General features: G+C 60.8%; 4 protein-coding genes and 1 long non-coding RNA gene across 19 annotated transcripts; 3 read left to right on the forward strand and 2 right to left on the reverse strand.

The window, feature by feature from the left end:
* Positions 1 to 110: 110 nt before the first annotated feature.
* On the forward strand, positions 111 to 2,012 carry ANTKMT (adenine nucleotide translocase lysine methyltransferase). Of its 2 annotated transcripts, XM_036824577.1 has the most exons (6): positions 111 to 498; positions 649 to 812; positions 1,025 to 1,129; positions 1,229 to 1,369; positions 1,581 to 1,631; positions 1,761 to 2,012. In XM_036824577.1, exons 1-6 carry the CDS (start codon positions 222 to 224, stop codon positions 1,980 to 1,982), a joined length of 960 nt encoding a protein of 319 aa, XP_036680472.1. In that variant the 5' UTR covers positions 111 to 221; the 3' UTR covers positions 1,983 to 2,012. The 2 variants fall into 2 exon arrangements, with proteins under 2 accessions (XP_036680472.1, XP_036680473.1); XM_036824578.1 differs by lacking the exon at positions 1,581 to 1,631.
* On the reverse strand, positions 1,993 to 6,019 carry CCDC78 (coiled-coil domain containing 78). 5 transcript variants are annotated; one of them, XM_036824573.1, is made up of 14 exons: positions 5,719 to 6,019; positions 5,364 to 5,483; positions 5,190 to 5,276; positions 4,842 to 4,994; positions 4,705 to 4,761; positions 4,513 to 4,580; positions 4,309 to 4,387; positions 4,096 to 4,221; positions 3,701 to 3,888; positions 3,463 to 3,634; positions 3,298 to 3,341; positions 2,522 to 2,588; positions 2,346 to 2,446; positions 1,995 to 2,237 (listed from the first exon to the last, which is right to left on the reverse strand). In XM_036824573.1, exons 1-14 carry the CDS (start codon positions 5,776 to 5,778, stop codon positions 2,126 to 2,128), a joined length of 1,434 nt encoding a protein of 477 aa, XP_036680468.1. In that variant the 5' UTR covers positions 5,779 to 6,019; the 3' UTR covers positions 1,995 to 2,125. The 5 variants fall into 5 exon arrangements, with proteins under 5 accessions (XP_036680466.1, XP_036680465.1, XP_036680464.1 ...); XM_036824571.1 differs by having other exon boundaries at positions 1,993 to 2,237; positions 5,190 to 5,483; XM_036824572.1 differs by having other exon boundaries at positions 1,994 to 2,237; positions 2,346 to 2,588.
* On the forward strand, positions 4,965 to 6,097 carry LOC118880730. Its single transcript, XR_005016382.1, has 3 exons — positions 4,965 to 5,057; positions 5,158 to 5,298; positions 6,018 to 6,097. It is a non-coding gene; the product is annotated as an uncharacterized LOC118880730 (long non-coding RNA).
* Positions 6,098 to 6,521: 424 nt separating this feature from the next.
* HAGHL (hydroxyacylglutathione hydrolase like) lies at positions 6,522 to 9,705 on the forward strand. 9 transcript variants are annotated; one of them, XR_005016380.1, is made up of 9 exons: positions 6,522 to 6,645; positions 7,078 to 7,261; positions 7,547 to 7,710; positions 7,799 to 7,916; positions 7,996 to 8,104; positions 8,181 to 8,284; positions 8,501 to 8,628; positions 8,808 to 8,978; positions 9,298 to 9,349. XR_005016380.1 is itself a non-coding variant. In XM_036824580.1 (9 exons), the coding sequence occupies exons 2-9, from the start codon at positions 7,157 to 7,159 to the stop codon at positions 9,464 to 9,466; spliced, it is 948 nt and encodes a 315-aa protein (XP_036680475.1). In that variant the 5' UTR covers positions 6,522 to 6,645; positions 7,078 to 7,156; the 3' UTR covers positions 9,467 to 9,702. The 9 variants fall into 9 exon arrangements, 6 of the variants coding, with proteins under 6 accessions (XP_036680475.1, XP_036680474.1, XP_036680476.1 ...); XR_005016379.1 differs by having other exon boundaries at positions 8,501 to 8,602; XM_036824580.1 differs by having other exon boundaries at positions 8,504 to 8,602; positions 8,899 to 8,978; positions 9,298 to 9,702.
* Positions 9,706 to 9,729: 24 nt separating this feature from the next.
* On the reverse strand, positions 9,730 to 17,145 carry CIAO3 (cytosolic iron-sulfur assembly component 3). 2 transcript variants are annotated; one of them, XM_036824574.1, is made up of 11 exons: positions 17,056 to 17,145; positions 15,966 to 16,061; positions 14,343 to 14,486; positions 13,914 to 14,046; positions 13,223 to 13,357; positions 12,831 to 12,949; positions 12,548 to 12,677; positions 12,040 to 12,112; positions 11,426 to 11,563; positions 10,840 to 10,997; positions 9,730 to 10,751 (listed from the first exon to the last, which is right to left on the reverse strand). In XM_036824574.1, exons 1-11 carry the CDS (start codon positions 17,119 to 17,121, stop codon positions 10,513 to 10,515), a joined length of 1,431 nt encoding a protein of 476 aa, XP_036680469.1. In that variant the 5' UTR covers positions 17,122 to 17,145; the 3' UTR covers positions 9,730 to 10,512. The 2 variants fall into 2 exon arrangements, with proteins under 2 accessions (XP_036680469.1, XP_036680470.1); XM_036824575.1 differs by lacking the exon at positions 11,426 to 11,563 and having other exon boundaries at positions 17,056 to 17,141.
* Between the last annotated feature and the right edge of the window lie 3,292 nt (positions 17,146 to 20,437).

Below are 20,437 nucleotides of genomic sequence, written 5' to 3' on the forward strand. Positions count from 1 at the left end.
TCGGGCTAACTGCCTTCAGCCGTGGGAGGGGCCCGGGTGGCCTCCCCGCGACTGCTCCTGGGCTTGGCTAGCTATCGGGGTGTGCGGCGCGGCGTCTCCCCGGTGAGCCCTTGCCCCCGGGCTGACCGCCGCCCCTGGGCTCCAGCCACACCGCACGGGCCTCCAATGCCAGTTAACTGGATCCACGGCACCGCTTCCCTCGGGCGTCTCCCCGCGCTGGGATGTGCAGCCCCAGGGGTCCGCAGCGCCCAGGACAGGCCCGCAGCAACCATCTGCGGCGTGGGCCAACGAAGCTGAGCGACGCGGGCTACAGGCAGGATGCTGTGCGGCCAGAACCCGCGAGGGTAGCCCCGGACCCCAGGGCTCCGCGGTCCGGAACCCGCGGGAGGGTCCCTGGACCCGGACGGAGCGGAACGCGGCGGACCAGCCGCTCAGGCTCTCCCGGCCGCTTCCGGTGTCTCGCCGCGGCGCCTCTTCCGGCGCGGCGCCGCGGGTCTGGTAGGCGCGGAGCGGGAAGGAGGGGCGCCGCGCAGGCCGGGGGCGGTGGGGAGGACGGCCCTCTCCAGGTCCGGGCCGGGGCATGAGGGTCTCGGACCTGAGGCGGGGAGGGGCCTTGAGGTGGGGCGACCCTGAGCCGCTCTCCCGCAGCCATGGAGCAGGACGACCCGGCCGAGGCGTTGACGGAGCTGCGCGAGCGGCGGCTAGGCGCGTTGGAGCTGCTGCAGGTGGCGGCGGGCTCGGGCCTGGTCGCCTACGCCGTGTGGGCACTGCTGCTGCAGCCGGGCTTCCGCCGCGTGCCGCTGCGGCTGCAGGTGCTGGGCCAAGGGGTGTGGGGACCAGCTGCCGGCTGGGCGGGCCCGGGCTGGGGGCGGCGCCTGGAGTGTGGCGCTAAGGGGGAGGGTGCACCTACTCCAGGGCTGTGGGTTGGGACCTCCTTTAGGTAGGACCGGACAGGCCACTCTAAGAAAGGAAGCCCAGGAGGCAGGCCCTCCACCCTCACAGTCCCGCCTGCTTCCTTGTACAGGTGCCTTATGTTGGCGCGAGTGCCAGGCAGGTGGAGCACGTGTTGTCATTGCTGCGAGGCCGTCCAGGAAAGATGGTGGACCTGGGCTCTGGCGATGGCAGGATTGTAAGGACCGTGTTCGTGTGTGTTGGGGAATGTCTTTGCTGACCCCTCCCGTGAGCGCACCTCCCCATCTGTTGGTCCTGACGCTCTTTGTGCCCACAGGTGCTGGCTGCCCACAAGTGCGGTCTCCGCCCAGCTGTGGGCTATGAGCTGAACCCGTGGCTGGTGGGGCTGGCGTGGCTGCATGCCTGGAGGGCAGGATGTGTGGGCAATGTCAGCTACCGCCGTGAGAACCTCTGGAAGGTAATCCAGGGAGTCCTGGACCCTCTCAGACCCCACCCCTGATCTCCATGCTTCCAGTTCTAGCTTGGCCACCCTGCTGACAGTGCCAGGCACCTCTGCCACCTGGGCAGGCTGGAGCTGGGACTTGGAAGCTGCAGTTACCCCATGCCCACCAAGCCTCTTTCCCTGCTGGGGCCCCAATCCCTGCTGGGGTGATTTCCTCTTCCTGCAGGTGAGCCTGAGGGACTGCCACAATGTGTCTGTGTTCCTGGCTCCTAGCGTGGTAGGTCTGGGGTTTGCTGACCCCATGGGAGGCCCGAGCCATCCCCAGTGTAGGTGCTGGGCCTGGAGGAGCTGGGTAGGGGGAGCTGTGTTCCACCCTGCCCACCCCAACCTCCCCTCTCTCCCATAGCTCCCACTGCTGGAGGACAAGTTACAGGCAGAGTTGCCTGCAGGAGCCCGAGTGGTGTCTGGGCGCTTCCCCCTCCCCACCTGGCAACCTGTGGCTGTACTGGGTGAGGGCCTGGACCGCGTCTGGGCCTATGATGTCCACAGTGGTGGGCCGGCTGGGCAGGCTGTCCCAGGGCCTAGTTCTGCCTCCGTACCTGGAGCCCCCAATTCTCAGGTTGGCTGACTGGACACAATAAAGACTCAGTGGGTTCCAGCCTGATTTTTGTTGGGTGGAGAGCTGGGTGGAATGATCTCCCAAGGGGGTGCTGTGGGGAGGGCTCCATGCTGGCTGTGAAGAGTTCTGCTCCAAGTTTATCTGTTGACCAGCTAACGGCTGCAGGTCCTTGGGTGCTGCAGCTTGGCTGGAGGTGTGGCCCCCGCTTTCCAGGGGTTCCCTGTACCCACCAGCTTCCTCAGCCTCAGGATCTCCTGCTTGTACCTGCTCAGAGAAACTAGGCATAGTCACCACCGGGCTGTGGACAAGCCCTGCTGCTAGTGCCTGGGACTGAGGTCCTTGGGTCTTACCCAGCCCACCTCTAGAGCCCACCTGCCCAGGTGCTGGTCCACGTACTCTTGTAGCTCAGAAAGTTGCTCCTCAGCCATCATGGCTCGGACTAGAAGCTGTGCTCTCTCCCTTTCCAGCTCTGCCTGGAATGGGGGAACATAAGCCATGAGCCTGGGCACAGTGTGAGGAGGGGCCTCTGGCCAGGCTTTGCCCAATACCTGGGTGCCACGGGAAAAGTCCTGTAGCTTCTGGCGGATCTGGGCCCAGGATGCAGCTTCCAGGCCCCTGTGAGGGGAGGAGGAGGGGTGGGCATGAAAGGGGCATGGACCCAGCTGTTGACCAATGACCCTGCTCAAGTCAGGGCCCCTAGGTCCTTGAGGTGCCTGCTGGGAGCGAGTTTGGGACAGTATAGGGCTGCTTTTCCACTATGGGCCCTGTGAGGCTTGGAGTCATCTGTGCATGGGGGCAGCCACTGGCCACTCAGGGAAAGCTAAGCCACAAGGCCAGCTGGGACAGTGACCCCAGTCTCTGTAAGGATGCTTATGGGGGGGGGCCTCCCCCCATGCTGGGGGGTTTCCCAAAACCCCAGGCAGGCGACTTGTCCCAGCTTCTGCCCACTGCAGAAGGTGCAGAGGCAAAGGCTGTGAAGGTCACCAGGTAGCCTGCTCCTGCCTTGCCCTGGGGTCAAGACTTCTACCGTCCATGCCACCACAGGTCTTCAGCTATGGGTCCTCCGAGTCTCAGCTGAAGTGTCCTTTCTTCGGGGTCTCTCCCTGACCCTCCCATTCAAGGGTAGCCCCCTCCCATCCAGGAGAATAGTCCCTCCTCTCTCCAGGCAGTTGGTTTTTCTGCAATTATTAGTATCTCATAAGCAGACCGAGACTCGAGAATACAGATGGGCCACCTTGTTCACTGCAGCAACCAGAACCCCTCTAAGCAGTTAGTTCATAGGATAAATGAATGGGTCTCCCCAGCACCCACACCAGGTACTCACTGTGGCTCTAATGGGCCCCCCTGAGAGGCTTCACTGGGTTCTTTCTGTGGGAACAAGAGCAGCGGTTGCTGAATGAGGCAGGCTGCTCAGAGGCCCTGGGGTTGGGGCTTTGCTGAGCCTGGGATGGGTCCTGGGGTGAGTTATGGGGCAGCAGGGAGGTGTCACCTGGGCCTGGAGCTTCTGGAGCTGCTTCTCCAGCCTAGCCTGGGCCTCCCTCAGGTGGCCGAATTTGGTGACCGTGTGCAGGGGTGGCGGCTCCATGTCTGAGGTGGCTGCACCAGAGGTAGCCTTGGGGGTCCTGGGTGCCCCGTTGGGATCCACCAGCACCTGTTGCACACTAAGCCCCACACCAGGTCACCTAGAGCCATTCCACCCCAGGTGCCCAGCTCAGGGAGGGGCCCACCTCTGGGCAGCCAGCAGCTCCTCGTGCCTCCGGCTCAGATCTGCCAGGCGCTTGCGGTAGGTGCGAGCAGCCCGGGCTAGCTGTTGCTCACGGCTGTGATGCGCCCCCCGAATGTCCTCCAGAGTGGTTTCCAGGAATGTCCGAAGGGCTGTGGATGCAGGCTTTGGGCCTGCACCATCTGCATACCCCTGGAGGAGATAGGGCCGGGCTGGGGCGGGTCCACACCTCCCCCCAATTCCCTCCATGGAGCTGGTCTGACGACAGTATGCTGGGTGGGCCTGAAGTCTCCAAGGTCAGAGTCTCTCTGAAGTGGTCTAGCACACCCAGGCCAGACTCGGGCTCCCCAGGACCAGAGGCCTCCCACTCAACACAGGGCCAACCGGCCCAGTGCTCACAGCCACGGTTCGGGCGCAGTGCTGCAGTCGGATGGCGTACTCCTCGTTCAGCTTCTTGAGTTGCAGCTGCAGCCGGGCGTTCTCTGCTTCAGCCTGGTGGAGCTGGCCCCGGCAGGCAGACAATACCTGGGGGTGGAGATGGCCCTGAATTTATGTCCTGCAAGGTGGACCTTTGCTGAGCCAGACCTCAAAGCACGTAGGGGTGGGCCTCACCAAGGCTTGTGCAGCCAGTTGCTGCCCAGCTGTCTTGGCCTCCTCCTGGGCTCCCTGCAGCTGCCAGCCCAGGGCTGCCCTGCAGACATGGGTATGAGGCTTAGCCGGGCCCAGGGCAGGTGACTCCTTCTGCCCCTTAAGAACAGCTCCTTTGCTCACTGTGCCCTGCTGGGCCCTCCTGTCCCAGGTGAGGCAGTCACTCACACACGCGTCTCCAGTGCCTGCTGCCGAGCCCTGTGCTGCTCTGGCGCCCGATTTACTTCTCCCTGCGGCTGTGGGGTACACAAGGGCTGGCTGGGTGAGAGCCCAAGCTCTGGGCCCCCTGCACTGCCCCACCTCCACCCTGGGCTGGGAGAAACTTCAACAGATTCCCGGGCTAGGTGGCTGCATACTCACACCATCCCCCAGTTTCTGCTGCTTGTTCTCAGGGGTCAGGAAGTCCTTGGGCTGTGCCTGCACAGAAGAGCCGGTCTCAGCCTCACTGTTCCCCTGCTGGACCCCTGCTTAGCTTCCACCCATGCGCTCATGGTGACCTGGAGTCTGTGGTGGTCGGAGTGTCCCTGCCCCCAGGCCTTGTGCCCAAGCTCCTGTGCCAGTGCCTGGCGGTGCCCCGGATCAGCTTCTGCTGGGGCTGCCTGCTCTCCGTGCAGCTCTAGCTCCAGCACCCGGCTCTCCAGCCACAGGACCTGCGGGGTGACCAGGCCATCATCCATCTGGGCATCCACAGGGACACAGCACACACAGGACAGGTGGGGACTCGCAGACACTGCATGTGCACAGTCACATGGGGCACACCTGCACCCCTCACAGTTCTGGCACTAAGTGTGCACCCTCCCCTCATGCCCTCAGGCTGGCACACGTAGGCACACATCAGTGCCCACCTCACTCTTCAGCTCGAAGATTTCAGCCTCGTGTTGCTCCTTCAGGCGATGGGTTTTGATCTGCAGGTCCACCAGCTCCTTGCAGACCTGTGGATGGCCAGGATGAGAGGTGGGGCCTGTGGGGCCCTGGGGATGCCCTCCCTCCTGCCAGTGCCCGAGGGCCCCCACACCCACCTGCAGCTGCTGCTCCTCACTCAGCTCTAGATCTGAGGGAACCTCTGTCTCAAGGTTGGTGGCCCAAGTTGGGGCACCCCCAGGGACTCCTGGCAGCCAGGTCTCGGCCCGCGGCAGAACCTAGGGAGGCACCACCACTCATCCCCCAGGTGCGTCTCAGACCTGGGCTGTGGCCTCCACTCTCATGAAGCCACCAGCCATCCACCCCCACACCCTCAGCCTGGCAGAGCTGGGGCAGGCCCTCCCACAGCCAGGATCAGGCTGAGGTCCTGGGAGGACCTACACTCATCCTGGTCTCTGAGGGAACAGGGAGAATCCCCGAGCCCAGAAGCAGCAGCGTCCTGGGAGGACTCACATTCTTGGTGGCCCGAGGTGGGGCCCCTGACCTGGGGCCTGGGGCTGCCACATACTCCATAGGCAAAAAAGACTCTGGGCTGCCCCAAGCCCGGTGCCGCCTCGACTACTGGCCTGTTGCTGCAACACAGTGGTTTGTGTTGCCGAGGCCTCTGTTGTCCCCAGGAGACTCCCGGGGCCCCGCCCACGAGGGCAGGCAGGACAGTTCAGTCGTTGGGGAGGTGGGTGCAAACTCTCAACTTCTTCCATATTTTGCGATCCATTCTTTCCGGCTTCCTTTTCCTCATCTGGGAAACGCAGATCGGCACCCCAGCATTTATCAGGGACGCGGATGGAACCACGAGTGCATAGAAGGGCTCAGCCTGGGGACGTGTGGGACAGCGCGCATGGTATGGAGATGCCGCTGCTGTTACTGTTGTCCTCACACAGCGCGCTTTGCTCTACCATGTGGGTTCGCACACTCATTAGGCCCCTACGCTGAGCGCTGGACGGGCAGGCAAACAAACTGGACAGATCCCTGCACCCCTCAGCCTGACGGAAGCGGGCTCAGACGTCCCAATCCGGGTCCGGGGTACTCAGGAGGACTGTCTCAGCCCGGTGCCAGGAGGGCTTCGCGGAGGAGGCGCCGCAGCGCCGGGCGCGACTGGCCAGACGTGCGCACAGCCCCGTTCGGGCACGCACGCGCTCCCTCCTGCGCACGCACGCGCTCCCTCCCGCGCACGCGCGTGCTCCGTGCACCGTGCTCAGGTCTCCGCGCGCGCAGGTTCCAGGCCGGCCCGGCTGGCGGCGCCTCAGCGGGCGCGGGCAGTTAGCGGCGGCCCGAGTGAGCGGCGCGCTCCGTCCAGGCCCCGTGACAGGCGCCCGAGGCCCGCCTCTGTCCGGCTGTCCTTCAGGCAGTCCTTGCGACCAGCTAGCGCAGCCCGCGAGGGTGAGTGGACGACCGGAAAAGGAGGCGGGTCGGGGTCGTACTTCGGAGGGAGGGGGCCTGGGGAGGGCGGGGCCTGCGGAAGGACGTTGAGGGGCGGGGCCTGGAGAGGGGCTGGTCCAGGGTCGCGCTGCGGCGGGAGGGCACCTGGGGAGGGGGCGGAGCCTGGGAGACAGGCGGGGCCTACCGGGGCAGCGGCGTGGCTGGGGGCGGAACCGGAAGAGGGCGCGGCTCATCGGGGGTGTGGCCTGTCGCCCGGGGGCGGGGCCTTCGGCGGACTGAGTCTTGGCGAGAGACTGGTCCCCGCAGCTGCAGGTCAACTTAAGCCTGGAGCTTGGGATTCCTCAAGGGCCCTCGGGAAAGTCCGGGAGCAGGGAGCGCGGTTCCTTTCCTGGCCCTCAGCGTGTCTGTGGAGCTGACCCCTCCCACGCACAGCCCTGCCTAGGGTCTGGAGAGGGTAGTCCCACCCTGAGGAAGGGGCTCAGGAGGCGCGGGGTGGCTGAGCTCTGCGACCATGAAAGTCAAAGTCATCCCTGTGCTTGAGGACAACTACATGTACCTGGTCATCGAGGAGCACACGCGGGAGGCTGTGGCCGTGGACGTGGCCGTGCCCAAAAGGGTGAGGGCAGCTTTTGGGCGGCGCGAGCACAGCTGTGGGCCCAGGCATCGTAGGCCGCGACCATCAGTCCGCACTCCGAGAGGCTCTCCAGACTACGCTGCCGAGGCCAGATTCTTCCCCTATTCTCTCATCTCTGGTTATTTGGCGTTTAGGGTTTCTTGATTATCTTGGGTCTCCTCTGAGGTTAGAGCCGTCTCGGGTCTCTTTTTCCCTGCGTACGGTGCCAAACTGTACTGTGTGCGCTGGGCGCTCAGTAATTGTCTGCTGGATCTCCCCTACCCCCAGGCCCATCCCCTGCCTGGGGCACTGTGCACCCGGGCCTGGCGCCCCAACACAGGCAGCCACCTGGACCATCTGCATCTCCCTAACTCCCATCCCTTTCAGCTGCTGGAGATCGTGGGCCGGGAGGGGGTATCACTGACCACTGTGCTGACCACCCATCACCACTGGTGAGTGCCATCAGGGCGGGCTGAGGCAGGAGGGTGTCATCCCTACCCTACCCTGACCCCATGTGATCCTGCTTCCGCCCACCCGCAGGGACCACGCCCGGGGCAACACGGAGCTGGCGAGGCTGCTGCCTGGCCTGGTGGTGCTGGGCGCAGATGAGCGCATCTGTGCACTGACCCGCAGGCTGGCACATGGCGAGGAGCTGCGGGTGAGCGTGCACTCAGGAGGGGTGGGGAGAGCGCCCTGGGCCCAACCACCTTACAGGCCCACCTGCTCCTCTGCCATAGTTTGGGGCCATCCACGTGCGCTGCCTCCTGACGCCCGGCCACACCTCGGGCCACATGAGCTACTTCCTGTGGGAAGATGAGTGTCTGGACCCGCCCGCCGTGTTCTCGGGTACCGGCTGCCCTGCGCCTACCCACCCCACCTCCCTCTGCCCCATCCACCTTCTCTGACCCACCCAACTCCCCAGGGGACGCATTGTCTGTGGCCGGCTGTGGCTCATGCCTGGAGACCACAGCTCAGCAGATGTACCACAGCTTGGTGGAGACCCTGGGCACCCTGCCTCCTGAAACAGTGAGCAGCCTGCCCCTTACCCTCTCATGGGGCCCAGCCTCCTACATAACCGGTGTGCTCTGCACCTGCCTTATGCCAGGGTTCAGGATGACTGCTTGCCAGCCGTGGGGACAGGTGGACCAGGTGAGGGGGGAGGGGCCGCGCCACTGGGGTGAGTGTCTCTGCCCATCTCTGCCTATGGTGGTGCTGTGCACCCCAAGTGCCTTCTTTCTCCAGAAGGTGTTCTGTGGTCACGAGCACACACTGGGCAACCTCGAGTTTGCACAAAAAGTGGAGCCTTGCAACAACCACGTGAAGGCCAAGCTATCATGGGCCAAGGTGTGACCACTCCTCCCCTCTCAGTGGTAAGGTTGGAGGGTGGGGTAGGACTGGAACCAGGGAGGCACTGCAGGGGAGTCCGCCATGACCGACCCGGGTGACCAGACCTGGCTTGGCCCAGGGCATTCTGCCAGCCAAGGCTCCCACTGGTGAGGGAGGGGAGCTGGGCAGCCTGCAGGTCTGGCCCATGAGTGCCTGCCCTCAGGGTCCAGGCTCAAGCCCCCAGACTGGTGAGCTGAGCCAAGCTGCCTGGAGCTGCCAGACAAGGCTGTGACAAAGGCCTGTGGTCATTCCAGAAGAGGGATGAGGATGATGTGCCCACTGTGCCCTCAACCCTGGGCGAGGAGCTCCTTTACAACCCCTTCCTGAGGGTGGCGTGAGTATTGGCCAGCGTGCGGGCCGTCCTGTGGGGCAGGCTGGGGAGCACATGGCAGGGCCTGAGGCAGCGCGTGTCGGGAGGACCTGTGTCCTCCCCAGGGGCCGCACTGCTGAACAGGCTGGCACGGGGCCAGACTGTTGTCCTTTGGGCCTCCCTGGCAGTCATTTGGATGCTGAGAGAGGTGTCAGGGGACTGGTTACTGGGCTGCCTGGCACCAGGGAGCGGCTGCTCTTTAAGTGCCCTCCAACAGTGGCTTCATTTCCACCGCCACGTCCAGCTTGCCCAGCGGTTCCCATCGAACCCCCTCTCCCCGCAGAGAGGAGCCTGTGTGCAAGTTCACAGGGAAGGTCGCCCCAGCTGAAGTCCTGGAAGTGCTCTGCAGGGAGCGAGCGAGCTTTGAGCAGGCAGCTGAGCCGCTACAGCCACAGGCCCGGGCGCTCCTTGCGCTGCAGTGGGGGCTCCTGAGCATGCCCCGGCCGAAGTGAGCCCTATGTGGGCTGGGCCACACGCCCCTCCTCCCTTGGCCCACAGGAGGATCGAGCCTTCCTCAGCCCTGCCCAGCCTTAGAGGGTGGGCGCCCTGGCCTTTCCTGGTGTTGGACACCCGGGGCCCCTCTCTGGGCCACAGTGAGCCGAGACCTGGGTGTTTGCGAACTAGCCTAGTGGGGTGCACAGGGTTCCTGAACTTTGAATAAAGCTTTGAAAGGCCTCTTTTTTGATGCTGATAAACACTCTTGAAGAGACGCCGGTTTCAGAGAGAGTTCCCTTTACTAGAAGTGAGCTTCTCGGGGCCAGGCCTGGTGGGCTGAATGCAATCTGCCCTCCCCCTGCTCCTTAAGTGGGGGTCCAGCTGTGGACACAGGACTCAGCCAGAGAGACCACTGAGGCCTGATAGCAAGAGTCCTTCCCACCTGGACTCAGCCCCCAAGACACAGGTTCTCAAGCCCCAGAGACCGCAGCTTCGTCGAACACCTGGTTCTAGGTGGAGGGAGCACCCATCCCCAGCTGGGGTCATGGGCCAGGTGCCTGTCTCCTGCCAGTGTCCTCTGCTGCCCAGTGTGGCAGGGTTCCCCAAGCTCTGCTGTGAGCTTGACCAGCCTGGCAGGTCCAGCCTATCACCACCCTCCACATTGCAGCTTCAGGTGACTCTAGAAATGGGGGATGAGGAACCCCCCCTTTTCTCTCCCTTAAGCTCCCCACAGGACGAGCTGAAACCCTCACAGCTTAGGCCGCCACAGCCAGGAAGAGTCAGGGCACCTCTAGGGCTCTGGGCCCATGGAGAGGTTCCAGCAGGTGGTGGAACCTCTGGCCCCCTGCAGCAGGGAGTCCGGGCGAGCACAGGCTGGAGGTCACCTTTACTGGCTGGGGGTCCTGAGTCCCATCTCTATGTGGGTCCCAATGTCCCCACATCTCATCCGGCATTTTGGGGGTGTGCCCTGGGGTCTCGGGCGACTTCCCTGCTGGAGATTCCACACGCCTTCCTGGGAGTCCTGGTGCTGGCTGTGTTGGGCCGGGTGGATCCTTGAGGCCTCCTACCACCTGATGCTGAGGCTGGAGCCAGCCTTTTCCACCGCGTGGTAGCTTGTGTGCAGCAGGCGGCTGGCCTGCTCTGAGCCCTCGCCCTGCAGCCAGTGCCCATACAGCTCCTGGACCCCAGGCGCATCCTCTGGTGCCTCGGTCCTGACCATGCTGTATAGCCTCTCAACCTGCTGGAGAAGCTCCTTGCCAGGCATGTCGGGGGCCTTGAGCTGGCCTCCACCATTCAAGCAGCCTGTGGCAGAGAAGGACGGGCAGAAGTGTGGTCAAGGGGAGGGTGTCAGCACACGGGGTCCCAGAGGGCCCACTCTGTCTGCAGCTACCTGAAGGGCAGGCCATGACCTCCACATAGTGGTATGGGCAGCGGCCTCGCTTGAGCTTTTGCACCAGGTTCTGGATGTTGCGGAAGCCGTAGGCCGCGGCGAAATGCAGCAGGACCCGGCCCTCCCTCTCCAGAGTCACCTCCTGGAGGTCCTTGTTCCTGAGGGGACACAGACCAGGCTGTCCACACGGCACGCCCAGGCTTCCTCCCGGGTGGGGGACAGTGATAGGGGAGGGTAGAAAGCTCCCTTCAATGAGTGGGGCAGGTGGCCTCAGCCCCAGCCTTGGTTTCCTGGTCTGTAGAATGGGAACCCCACCTTCCCAAGGTCTGACAAAGGCCCCAGCCCGCCCTCCCTGGAATGGGGACTCACATTGGGACACACCCTGTGCCAGGAAAACCGTCCTGCCACCATGGGCCTCTGGGGCCCTGGGTCACCGTGCTGTGGGTAGCGGACACTGAGCCCTATGATGAGGAGACCAAGGGCTGGAGAGCTCTGGCCCCTTCACATGAGCCAGAGGGGAGGGCCCAGCTCCTGCCTGGTGCCCCGAAAGGCTGCCCTGCCCCAAGCTCCAGCCCTTCCCACTGACCTCAGGGGTCTGTAGGTGACTTCAGTGACGTGGATTCCAAAGAGCTCCTGGGCTGCATACCGGAACACGTGCTCCAGGTAGCCCCCCGAGCCCCCACCCTGATGGCTGGTAGGCTCCTGGGCAGATACACTGCTGCACCTGGGGAGGAGGGCATGGCCTCAGGTGGTAATGGGGCTGCTGTCCACCAAGGCTTCCGGGTAACCTCTGTCTGTCATGTTTGAGAGCGCTTGCTTTCTAAGTGGAAGATGAGTCACAGACTCCAGGGCTTTGTGGGTGTGTCAGGAGGAGGCTCTGGGGGAAAAGGACTGTCCCCTCCGTCATGTCACCTGTTCTGGGGGGCTCAGACCTGTATGAAGTTGGGGTCAGCTCTGATAACCATCAGCCAATTGTCCACAGGCCGTCTCGTGAACTCAACCACCTCTGGACACCAACACATACCACGGGGCAGACGCAAAACCAACCAGAAGGAAGCTGAGGCAGAGAAGAAGGGGGAGGACAGTGCCTGCCCCCGCCTCGTCCCTTCTGCTGCCCACCAGGACATCAGTGACCCCAAGGTCAAGAGCACCCCAATGCTGGACGAGCTTACTGCCCCTGACATGGCAGGCGCGACGTACAGACTGTCCAGGGGAGCCGGCTCCAGCTCTGACAGCGAGACCCCTTCTTCTTCCAGCAGCTTGAAGACTTCTCCTACGATGAGACCACAGCACAGACAGACGCTCTTCAGCTGAATCTCAACAAAAACAGAGACCATGAAAGATCCCCACCACCTGCATCCCTAGCAACCTGTGAGTGGCCAGACGTCCAGCCCCTGCTCGTGAGTGGAGGATGAACCCAGCCAGAGGCAACTCCACTTCTGAAGGGCCTCCCGGTGCTGCGGTGGGGCAGACGCGCCTGACCCTGGGGTGCCTCACAATGCGCCTGGAGTGGGCAGGGCACCGCGTCCCTGGACAGCGACCCTCCCCGGATTGTCTGCCTCCCGGGTGGGCGTTCATTTCTCTTTTAAGCATTTGGGAGCCTCTGCAAGGCTGCTCAACTCACAGACGGGGTGACCAACATGAGCCAGGGGGGTTGTGCTGGGCCTGACGCTGGGGACACAGCGCCAGCAGGCTCGGGGCCCCGCACCTGTTGTGATGACACAATCCACATCGCGTGTCTGGTGCTCTTGGCTGAAGAAGTCGGGTCTGGAGGCTTCCAGCTTTTTGTCGTAGCAGGGCATCACCGTCACGTGGTAGATCTTGTCGGGGGTCAAATGCTGCATGGAGAACACGGCAGTGGTGCAGCTGCCTGGCCCCAGCAGCAAAGGCTGAGGCGGAGGTGACAGCACAGGCACGGCTGGGAGCACAGTTCTGCGTGTGGGTCCGTGACCACTGCAGTCTTGGCTCATTTTGTAAGATGTCCCTGTTACCTGCTGCTGGGAGAAGAAGTCCTTGACCAGGGAGCCCATGACCTGCTGCGGGGACCGGGCGGTGCTGATGTAGGGGAGGAGGACGTTCCCGTGGGTCTTCTCAGCGTAGCAGATCCAGCCTGAGGCCGACACAGGGTGGGGGTGGTGGGGGAAGCGAGCAGGGCAGGGGTGTGACTTTCTGGGGTGGACCGACTTGTACAGGAGTTAGGAGCCCACTAAGAAGCCCCCACTCTGCTGTCGCCGACACGTGTCTCAGGTGTCCCTGTGATCACCCCTCTGGGAACTGAAGCGACTACAGGTGACCCGCAGGCAGTGCCTGCTGACGAGCCCCTCCCCCAGCACTCCTGTCACCCATGTCCAGCTGTTGACATCGGTCCGCAGCATCAGCATACCTGGGCAGGCGGAAGTCAGCACAGGCAAGGCCTGCTTGGAATCAGCCTGTGCTCGGAATCGCCGCACGAACTCCCGCTGGCTCTCGAGGAGGCTGAAGTTCCTCGAGAAGGTGGTATCAAACACGTAGTGTGCCCCTGCAAGGGAGCACCCATCTCACCCCAAGAAGGATGGCCACAGCCCCAGGCGCTGCCCACCTTGCCCCGGGAGCAGGGCTCTGCCTTCCTGTGGGGCGTCACATGACACGCTGGTGTGCAGACAGCCCAGCGTCCTTGGGCCTTCCTTCCTTTGAGCTCGGTGGCTGCCAGGGACCAGGCCAAACCCTCCATGCCGCCTAGGGCAGCCGCCGGCACCGGGGCTCACCCCACGTCCTCCCAGCCCTGCTCCCAGCACGCAGAGGTCGACCAGCTGATCTGAGCCAGAACCCAGCTCAGACCTGGGAGATGTGCCTTGATGGTGATAGTTTAAAAACAATATTAGGAGTGGGTAAATTCCAGACTCGGGGAAGTGCAACATCAGAATTCAGACAGTTTTCTATTAAAAGGCACTGCTCTCTGTATCAAAACGAAACTTCAAGTTGAAGTCAACCTCAGAGAGTTTCTGATGCGTTTAAGTCCAGTGACAGCGGGGCATGACAAGCCCCCCGCCAGCCCTTGTGTCCAAGCTAGAGCTCACCCAAGGTTCAGCACCTACCTATTTTTTTAAAGAATGCGGTTAATTTCCTGGCGGTGTCTGTAGGATTCAGCTGAAATCTCACAGCCAGCGACGCTCTGGACTGGGGAGAGACCGAGATGACAACCAGCCTCTGCTGATCGGGCGCCGCCATCTGCAAAGCAAGGGACCTGCCGCTCACTCTGTGTGTTTAACAGATTCCAAGCCTAACTCCATCAGGGCGTGTCATTTTTGCAAACACGTAGAACCTAAAGTTTAGGGTTAACACTTCAATGTCAAAATACAAGTAATTGACTGAGATCCCACCGATGAGACCTAAAAATGCCAGGAGTCACTAGGAGACATAGGACAAAGGGCACCAGAAGATGAGCTGCCCTGACAACACGAGTGAGGGATGCTGGGGTTGATGTCGGGTTAGAGTGGCATCCCAAAGACTGCCCCACTGCTCACCTTATTAGCACCTAGAACCTTCCGCAGCTCCTCGTGGCTCTGCTGAGTGATGAGCACAGTCTCTGCCAAAGTGACGCAGCCACTGCACGCCAGGCAGTCGTCCAGCGAGATCTTGGCCCTCTCCAGCTTCTTCGTCCCTCCATCCTGGAAGCACAAGAACCTGGTACCCCAAGGGCCCTCCGCATGAGGATGTGGAGCTCGCAGATGATGGGACCCACAGGAAACCTTCATTCTCCGTCTCACAACACTGACAACCAACTACTGGCTTTATGTGCTGTAAGTTCTTAGAAATTAAATATGTATTGCAGAAACACGTATACACGTTCTAGATTTTCATAGTGGCACCGAATTCTAACTTTGGTACAAACTTGGCTGGCACGTCAGATCATATTGAAGAGGCTTGCTGCCCGCCAGGGGTGGGAGACGGGCGTTAAATCTGCAAAGAAGCAGCTGACTCATCACAGAGGCCCTGGACAGTTGTTGGTCCCCAGGCTGCCCTCACGGGGCTGTGGGGACAGGAAAATGCCCAAGGCCGGGCTCTAAATGGAGGAGGAAGAGAAAGGCAAGGGCAAAGATTAAGGAAGAAAGGAGAGAGGGACAAGGAGAGGGGCAGAGAGAGGAGATGGCGGGAGCCTGTGCCCACCTGGGCTGTGCCTGCCTAGTGCCAACACACAGAAGAGTGGGTGAGGGACACAAGGGGCAGTCACAGTGTCAGACTCGGCCAGACATTTGCAGAACTTGGTGTTCAAGCCAGCCTCCAGGCTGGGCAACTCTTCTTAGCTGCAAAAGATCCTAGTAGAGCCCCTTCACTCCCTCTGCACACATAGGAGTGGTCTGAGCCAGGGCCAGGTGAGCTTCAGGGGCCCAGAGTGTGACCAGGGGGCTGACAAGACTGGAACTCCCTTCCAGCCCAGATCACTAGGCCTTACTCAGCACCAAAGACACAATTTGAGCTCAGTGCATTTTCCCAGGTTAGACTGGCCTCAAGGCCAGGCTGTGATGCTGTGCTGAGCAGGGGGCTGATGTGCTTCCGACTTCCCTCCAGATCAACCACTGCTGCTCTGGAGCAGCGCCCACTGGGTCCCTAAAAAGGACCCAGTCTTCCGTGCTGTGCTGGGCTTGGGCGGGACCCATGGTGTGCTGCTGTGTCACCCTCCTGGGCTGAGTGAACAGTGGCTCTCTCCCTGTGAACTCTGGATCCTGCTGTCTGGCCCTACCATGAACCATCCTGTGGCTCCTCCTCTGCTTGGGCAGGATCCCCGGGCCAGCGTGCCTGGTGGTGCCTGCGGTCCCTGGGACAGCACAGATGTTCTTGAGAGTCCAAATGGCAAAGAGTCGGGGTAAATTTTAACGCCACTGGATTAGCATCTTGTCATTCCTAAATTACACAGGAAGTAGGTGTTCCCTAAGAACAAGTGGTCTGGACTAGAAAATCTTACACAATTACAACTCAGAGAGAGAAGGAGAGAGGGAGGGGATGCGGGAACTGCCATCTCTGCAAAGAGCTCTCTGCAGAACATATCTGAGAAAGGACTGGTGAGACGTGCAAGATCCTGTGGCCCCTGCATTTGTCACTCGACGGAGCAGCGAAACGTGGTTCAGGCCAACCGAGCTGGCACTTACCTGACTGACTTGGAAGTAACTCCCGTCATTTTCGATGTGGATCTTGGCCGCGCCGCTTCCCGGCCTCTTATCCACCCTCATGGGCTTGATGCAATCCTATACCAGTAAGAAACCCCAACAGGCACCTGAGTTCACAGAGGCGGAAGAAGAGGGGCAGCCTGATGGCCACACCACCACCTGGGACGAAAACTCTGCCCTGATTCCGGTCTTCCTGCAGCAGAAGCACTCTTAGCGCTATGGATCTTGTTACTGCTTACCCTACTCACGCCTGGTCAGACACTCTGTCCGACCAAGAGTCGCTCTGCAGGTCACAGTCAGATGGAGGCGGTGCTGACTGGGCCTGCACGCTAACCTGTCTGCAGACACACACCCTCACCTTTCTCAACGTAAACGTCTGGCGCGGCACCGTGGCCAGTTTTTCATTGACTGCTGGGAGGAAGCCAGGGGGGCGCTAGGAACGCTTGGCCCCGCCCAGTTCCTGGAAGAAAGTTCCTTTCTCTGCCCAGCTCCTGGAGTTCTCGCGGTCTCTCTCAACAGGAGCACCTCACTGGCCATCGCATTCCCAAAGGGAACTAGCCCCAGAAAGCCTTGGTGGGAGGCCTGTCCGAGCTCCTCCTGCCGCTGTGCCGGGACCAGCCCCACCCGTTCCTCCTCCTGGGACGGATTAGCTATGGCCCTCCGAGCCTTGGTCCTGCACGGCTGGTGGCAACCGATAAGCGGAGACACCAGATAAGGGCGGCCGGCTCTCAAGTGCAGCTGTCCTGTCCCCTTTGGGGGCAAGCTCTGTCTTCCCCCCCGGGGGGGACACCTACGACGACCACCGCGGTGCCTCCAGCGGAGCACCTCCCCTGCCCTCGCAGCGGGGTGGGGCCGTCCCACTCTGTTCACACGCAAGGAACAGGCCAGGGAAGCTCGGCAGGGTCTCTCGGGCCCCAAGCTAGGTGAGTCCGGCTGCACTGGCCGCCCGGGAAGGGGACGCGGAAGCTACGGGGCTGTGCGACCCAGCAGCCTCGCTTCTTAGCCCCTCTCTCAGGGGAGAGACTGCGGCGGAGGGGGCTCCCCGCTCACGGCCGCCACCCGGCCCGCCCACCTGAGACGGCGCGATGAAGTCGTCCAGGTCCGTCAGCTGTAGGGCCCCGCTGAAGAGCGACGCCATGGTGCCACACTGCCGCCCGGCGCCGCGCGCAGGTGTCACCAAATGCCGCGAAACGGTGAAGCGGTTCCGCCACGCTGCCGGAAAGCGTCCGCATGGCTCATGCGCGACTGGCCAAGCGGCCGGGCATCCGGAAGGCGCGCGCCCCCTGCTGGCGACCCCGGGCACCTCTCACTCTCCCCCCTGCCTGGGCGCGGGCCGGGAGGTAGAGGGGCGACGGGGCGGCGGGGAGGCGAGGGCGCCTCCCTCGCGGTCCCGGGCTCACCTGCCAGCCAGGTGTGCGGCCCCCGCCGTCTCCGCCCCGGGAGAGATGCAGCCGACTTCCTTTACTTGGTTCCGGACGCAGCCCAAGAACCCAGAAGGGCGCCGGGTACGCAGAGACGCCCAGTTTCTGTTGAAAAGAGAAGAAAATGAGAGTGACGGGGATGGGGAGCCGTTCCTCCCGAGGCTGCGGCTCAGTGCAGAGCCCTGGGGTTCTCGGAGAGAGTCCGCGGTTATTTCAAAGACCAGCCTGAGAAAACTCCATTTCCCTGTGAGGTTTTATTACCTGAGACAAAACCGCTGCTGGCTGGACTCAGTTCTTGAGTTGTCATGTACAGGTAATGACCACTTTTTATGGGGCTTTCCAGAAAACGCCAGTGATCGAGTCTGGCACATCCCTGGGACCCACGTGGGCCCAGCCCTGAAGGTGCCTTGGCAGGATCAGCCCCAGAATACCCCGCGGGCAGGGCATGATCTCACATGCTGGGGGCCCATCCCAGCCTGTGCTCTTCTTGGGGTTCTTGTTCTGATGTGGGCTCTTCCTGGTGATTCCTCACCTACCTGCGGGTTAACTGTGACGTCCAGGTGCCTGAGGCCCAGGTGCTGGTGCGGCCTCCTCCAGCACCTGCCGCCTCTCCTCGTGGCTCCCAGGATGGGAACTTTCTTTTCAGCAGCGAGAGGGGCTTTCACCAGGGGCTGTACCTGGTGGGCTTCCAGGCCCCAGCACCCGCCGTCCTGGCAATATCTGACTAAAGTCTGGAGTACGATGTCTGAAATCTCAACATTCTCACTCATTATTAGAACCAGACAAATACAAAAATAAACTTAGTTTCACTGCAATGCTCCAGAGAATGTTTACAAAAAATGTGTGAGGATAATAAGTGCTGTTGGGATCAGGGCAGGATGAGGGTCGGTTAGGTTGATGGAGAGGGTTTATAGCATAGGGGGCTCTGGCTGAGGCTGGGGGACAAAGGCTCAGTAGTTGTGGCTCACGGGCCTAGTTGCTCCGTGGCATGTGGGATCTTCCCAGACCAGGGCTCAAACCCGTGTCCCCTGCATTGGTAGGCAGATGCTCAACCACTGCGCCACCAGGGAAGCCCAGCAGGCAGATTCTTAACCACTGCGCCACCAGGGAAGCCCCTTGCTATTGATTTTTAAATCAATCTTATTGTGGTACAGTTTATGCACAATAAAGGCATCCGTTTAAAGGGTACAGTCCAAAGAGCTTTGGTGGTTACACACATCCGTGAAATCTCCACCCCAGTCAAGAGAGAACATTTCCATCAGCCCCAAAAGATTCCTCACTGCTACTCCTGCGAACAGGAATCCTGGGTTTTAGTGAAGCTTCCTGGCCCCGGCAACCAGTGACGTGCTTTTTGTCATGAGGGATTCGTTTGAAATTTAACATTTTTATAGAAACAGAATCATACATTATGTACCCTTTGATATCTGCCCCTTTCACTCAGCATAATGATGTTGAAATTCATCTTTTCCCCCCAAGTATGAGTAGTCTGTTCCCTCTTACTGCTGACCAGTAGGTCAGCATATGAATAATACCATATTTCGTTTGTCCATTGGTCTACTGATGGAAATTTGTTTTTCCCCATTTTGGGCTATTGTGAATAGAGTTGCTATGAATATTTACGTACGAGACTTTGTGTGCACATCCAGGTTTATTTCTCTGGAGGGATTACTTAGGAGGGGAATGGCTAAGTTGTATGGTTAGGAGTATACCTAACTTCTTAAGAAAATGCCGGATGCAGGTGGAAAATGGTGGCAGCAGCTGGATCCTGGGTTTCTGGGCTGCGAGGTTCGTTCCCGGCTGCAGCTGGAGCAGCCTGTGTCGAGTGGCGCCATGATGAGGAGGGCTCAGCTCGCATGTGGAAGGCCCTCACCTACTTTGTGGCGCTTCCCGGGGTGGGAGTGAACACGCTGAACGTCTTCCTGAAGCACCACGGAGAGGAGGAGAGACCTGAGTTCATCACCTACCCCCATCTCTGTATCAGGTCTAAGCCCTTTCCCTGGGGAGATGCTAACCATACCCTGTTCCATAATCCTCATGTGAATCCACTTCCAACTGGCCATGAAGATGAATAAAGAGAACGTGGACCACTACCCAGTGGGGACCACAGCACTGGTTTGGACCATTACTCTGCACACATGGACCAGAAAAGTGTATGGGACCTTAAGCTCACCTTCTTGTATCCAGTGATGACCATTATACTGATCTTCTGTCCCTTTGCTTATGGCAGGAGATGGCTTTAATAACTTAGTCAAGGGACTTCCCTGGCAGTCCAGTGGTTAGGACTCTGCGCTTCCATTGCCAGGGACCTGGGTTCGATCCCTGGTCGGGGGACTAAGAGCCCGCAAGCTGCACGGCGTGGCCAAACAAAAACAAAAAATGCCCAGCAGAAATGCCCGCACTACCTTGTGCTCCCACCACCAGGTGTGAGTCCCACTGCCCCACAGCCGAGACACACTTTCCTTGTCAGACCCTTTAAGTGTCCTCGTTCTGGCGGGTGTGTCTTGTGGGGGGTTTGATCTGCATCTCCCCAGTGAGTTGGGCATCTTTTCATGTGCTTATTGGCCATTCAGACGTCTTCTTTTATGAACTGTCTGTTCAGATCTTTGGCCTGTCTTTTAAAAACAGCTTTCCTGAGAAAGAATTCCCACACCATGCAACTTACCCACTTAAAGCATACAATTCAATGTTGTTCCTTTAACCTGAATTATCGAACACCAAATGGCTTTGGAATTTAGCTTTTGCTTCTGACCTGATAGTGTTTCTTTTTTTTTTAATAAATTTATTTATTTATTTATTTATTTGGCTGCGTTGGGTCTTCGTTGCTGCACGTGGGCTTTCTCTAGTTGTGGCGAGCGGGCGCTATTCTTCGTTGTGGTGCACGGGCTTCTCATTGCGGTGGCTTCTCTTGTTGTGGAGCACGGGCTCTAGGCACGCAGGCTCAGTAGTTGTGGCGCACAAGTTTAGTTGCTCCGCGGCATGTGGGATCTTCCCGGACCAGGGATCAAACCTGTGTGCCCTGCATTGACAGGCAGA

This window comes from Balaenoptera musculus, chromosome 15 (genome assembly GCF_009873245.2).
Source record: "Balaenoptera musculus isolate JJ_BM4_2016_0621 chromosome 15, mBalMus1.pri.v3, whole genome shotgun sequence".
NCBI lineage: Eukaryota > Metazoa > Chordata > Mammalia > Artiodactyla > Balaenopteridae > Balaenoptera > Balaenoptera musculus.

Coding starts and splice junctions, on each gene's coding strand:
- ANTKMT (XM_036824577.1), top strand. CDS start 222: ATGTGCAGCCCCAGGGGTCCGCAGCGCCCAGGACAGGCCCGCAGCAAC. Junction 1,130..1,228: donor GCTCTGGCGATGGCAGGATT/GTAAGGACCGTG, acceptor TTGTGCCCACAG/GTGCTGGCTGCCCACAAGTG. Junction 1,370..1,580: donor GCCGTGAGAACCTCTGGAAG/GTAATCCAGGGA, acceptor CTCTTCCTGCAG/GTGAGCCTGAGGGACTGCCA.
- CCDC78 (XM_036824569.1), bottom strand. CDS start 5,778: ATGGAGTATGTGGCAGCCCCAGGCCCCAGGTCAGGGGCCCCACCTCGG. Junction 4,762..4,841: donor CCGACCACCACAGACTCCAG/GTCACCATGAGC, acceptor TCTTCTGTGCAG/GCACAGCCCAAGGACTTCCT. Junction 3,342..3,462: donor TCCAGAAGCTCCAGGCCCAG/GTGACACCTCCC, acceptor TTGTTCCCACAG/AAAGAACCCAGTGAAGCCTC.
- HAGHL (XM_036824579.1), top strand. CDS start 7,157: ATGAAAGTCAAAGTCATCCCTGTGCTTGAGGACAACTACATGTACCTG. Junction 7,917..7,995: donor CACATGGCGAGGAGCTGCGG/GTGAGCGTGCAC, acceptor CCTCTGCCATAG/TTTGGGGCCATCCACGTGCG. Junction 8,603..8,898: donor CCAAGCTATCATGGGCCAAG/GTGTGACCACTC, acceptor TGGTCATTCCAG/AAGAGGGATGAGGATGATGT.
- CIAO3 (XM_036824574.1), bottom strand. CDS start 17,121: ATGGCGTCGCTCTTCAGCGGGGCCCTACAGCTGACGGACCTGGACGAC. Junction 12,950..13,222: donor GCTGACTTCCGCCTGCCCAG/GTATGCTGATGC, acceptor TGTCGGCCTCAG/GCTGGATCTGCTACGCTGAG. Junction 12,678..12,830: donor ACTTCTTCTCCCAGCAGCAG/GTAACAGGGACA, acceptor TTCTCCATGCAG/CATTTGACCCCCGACAAGAT.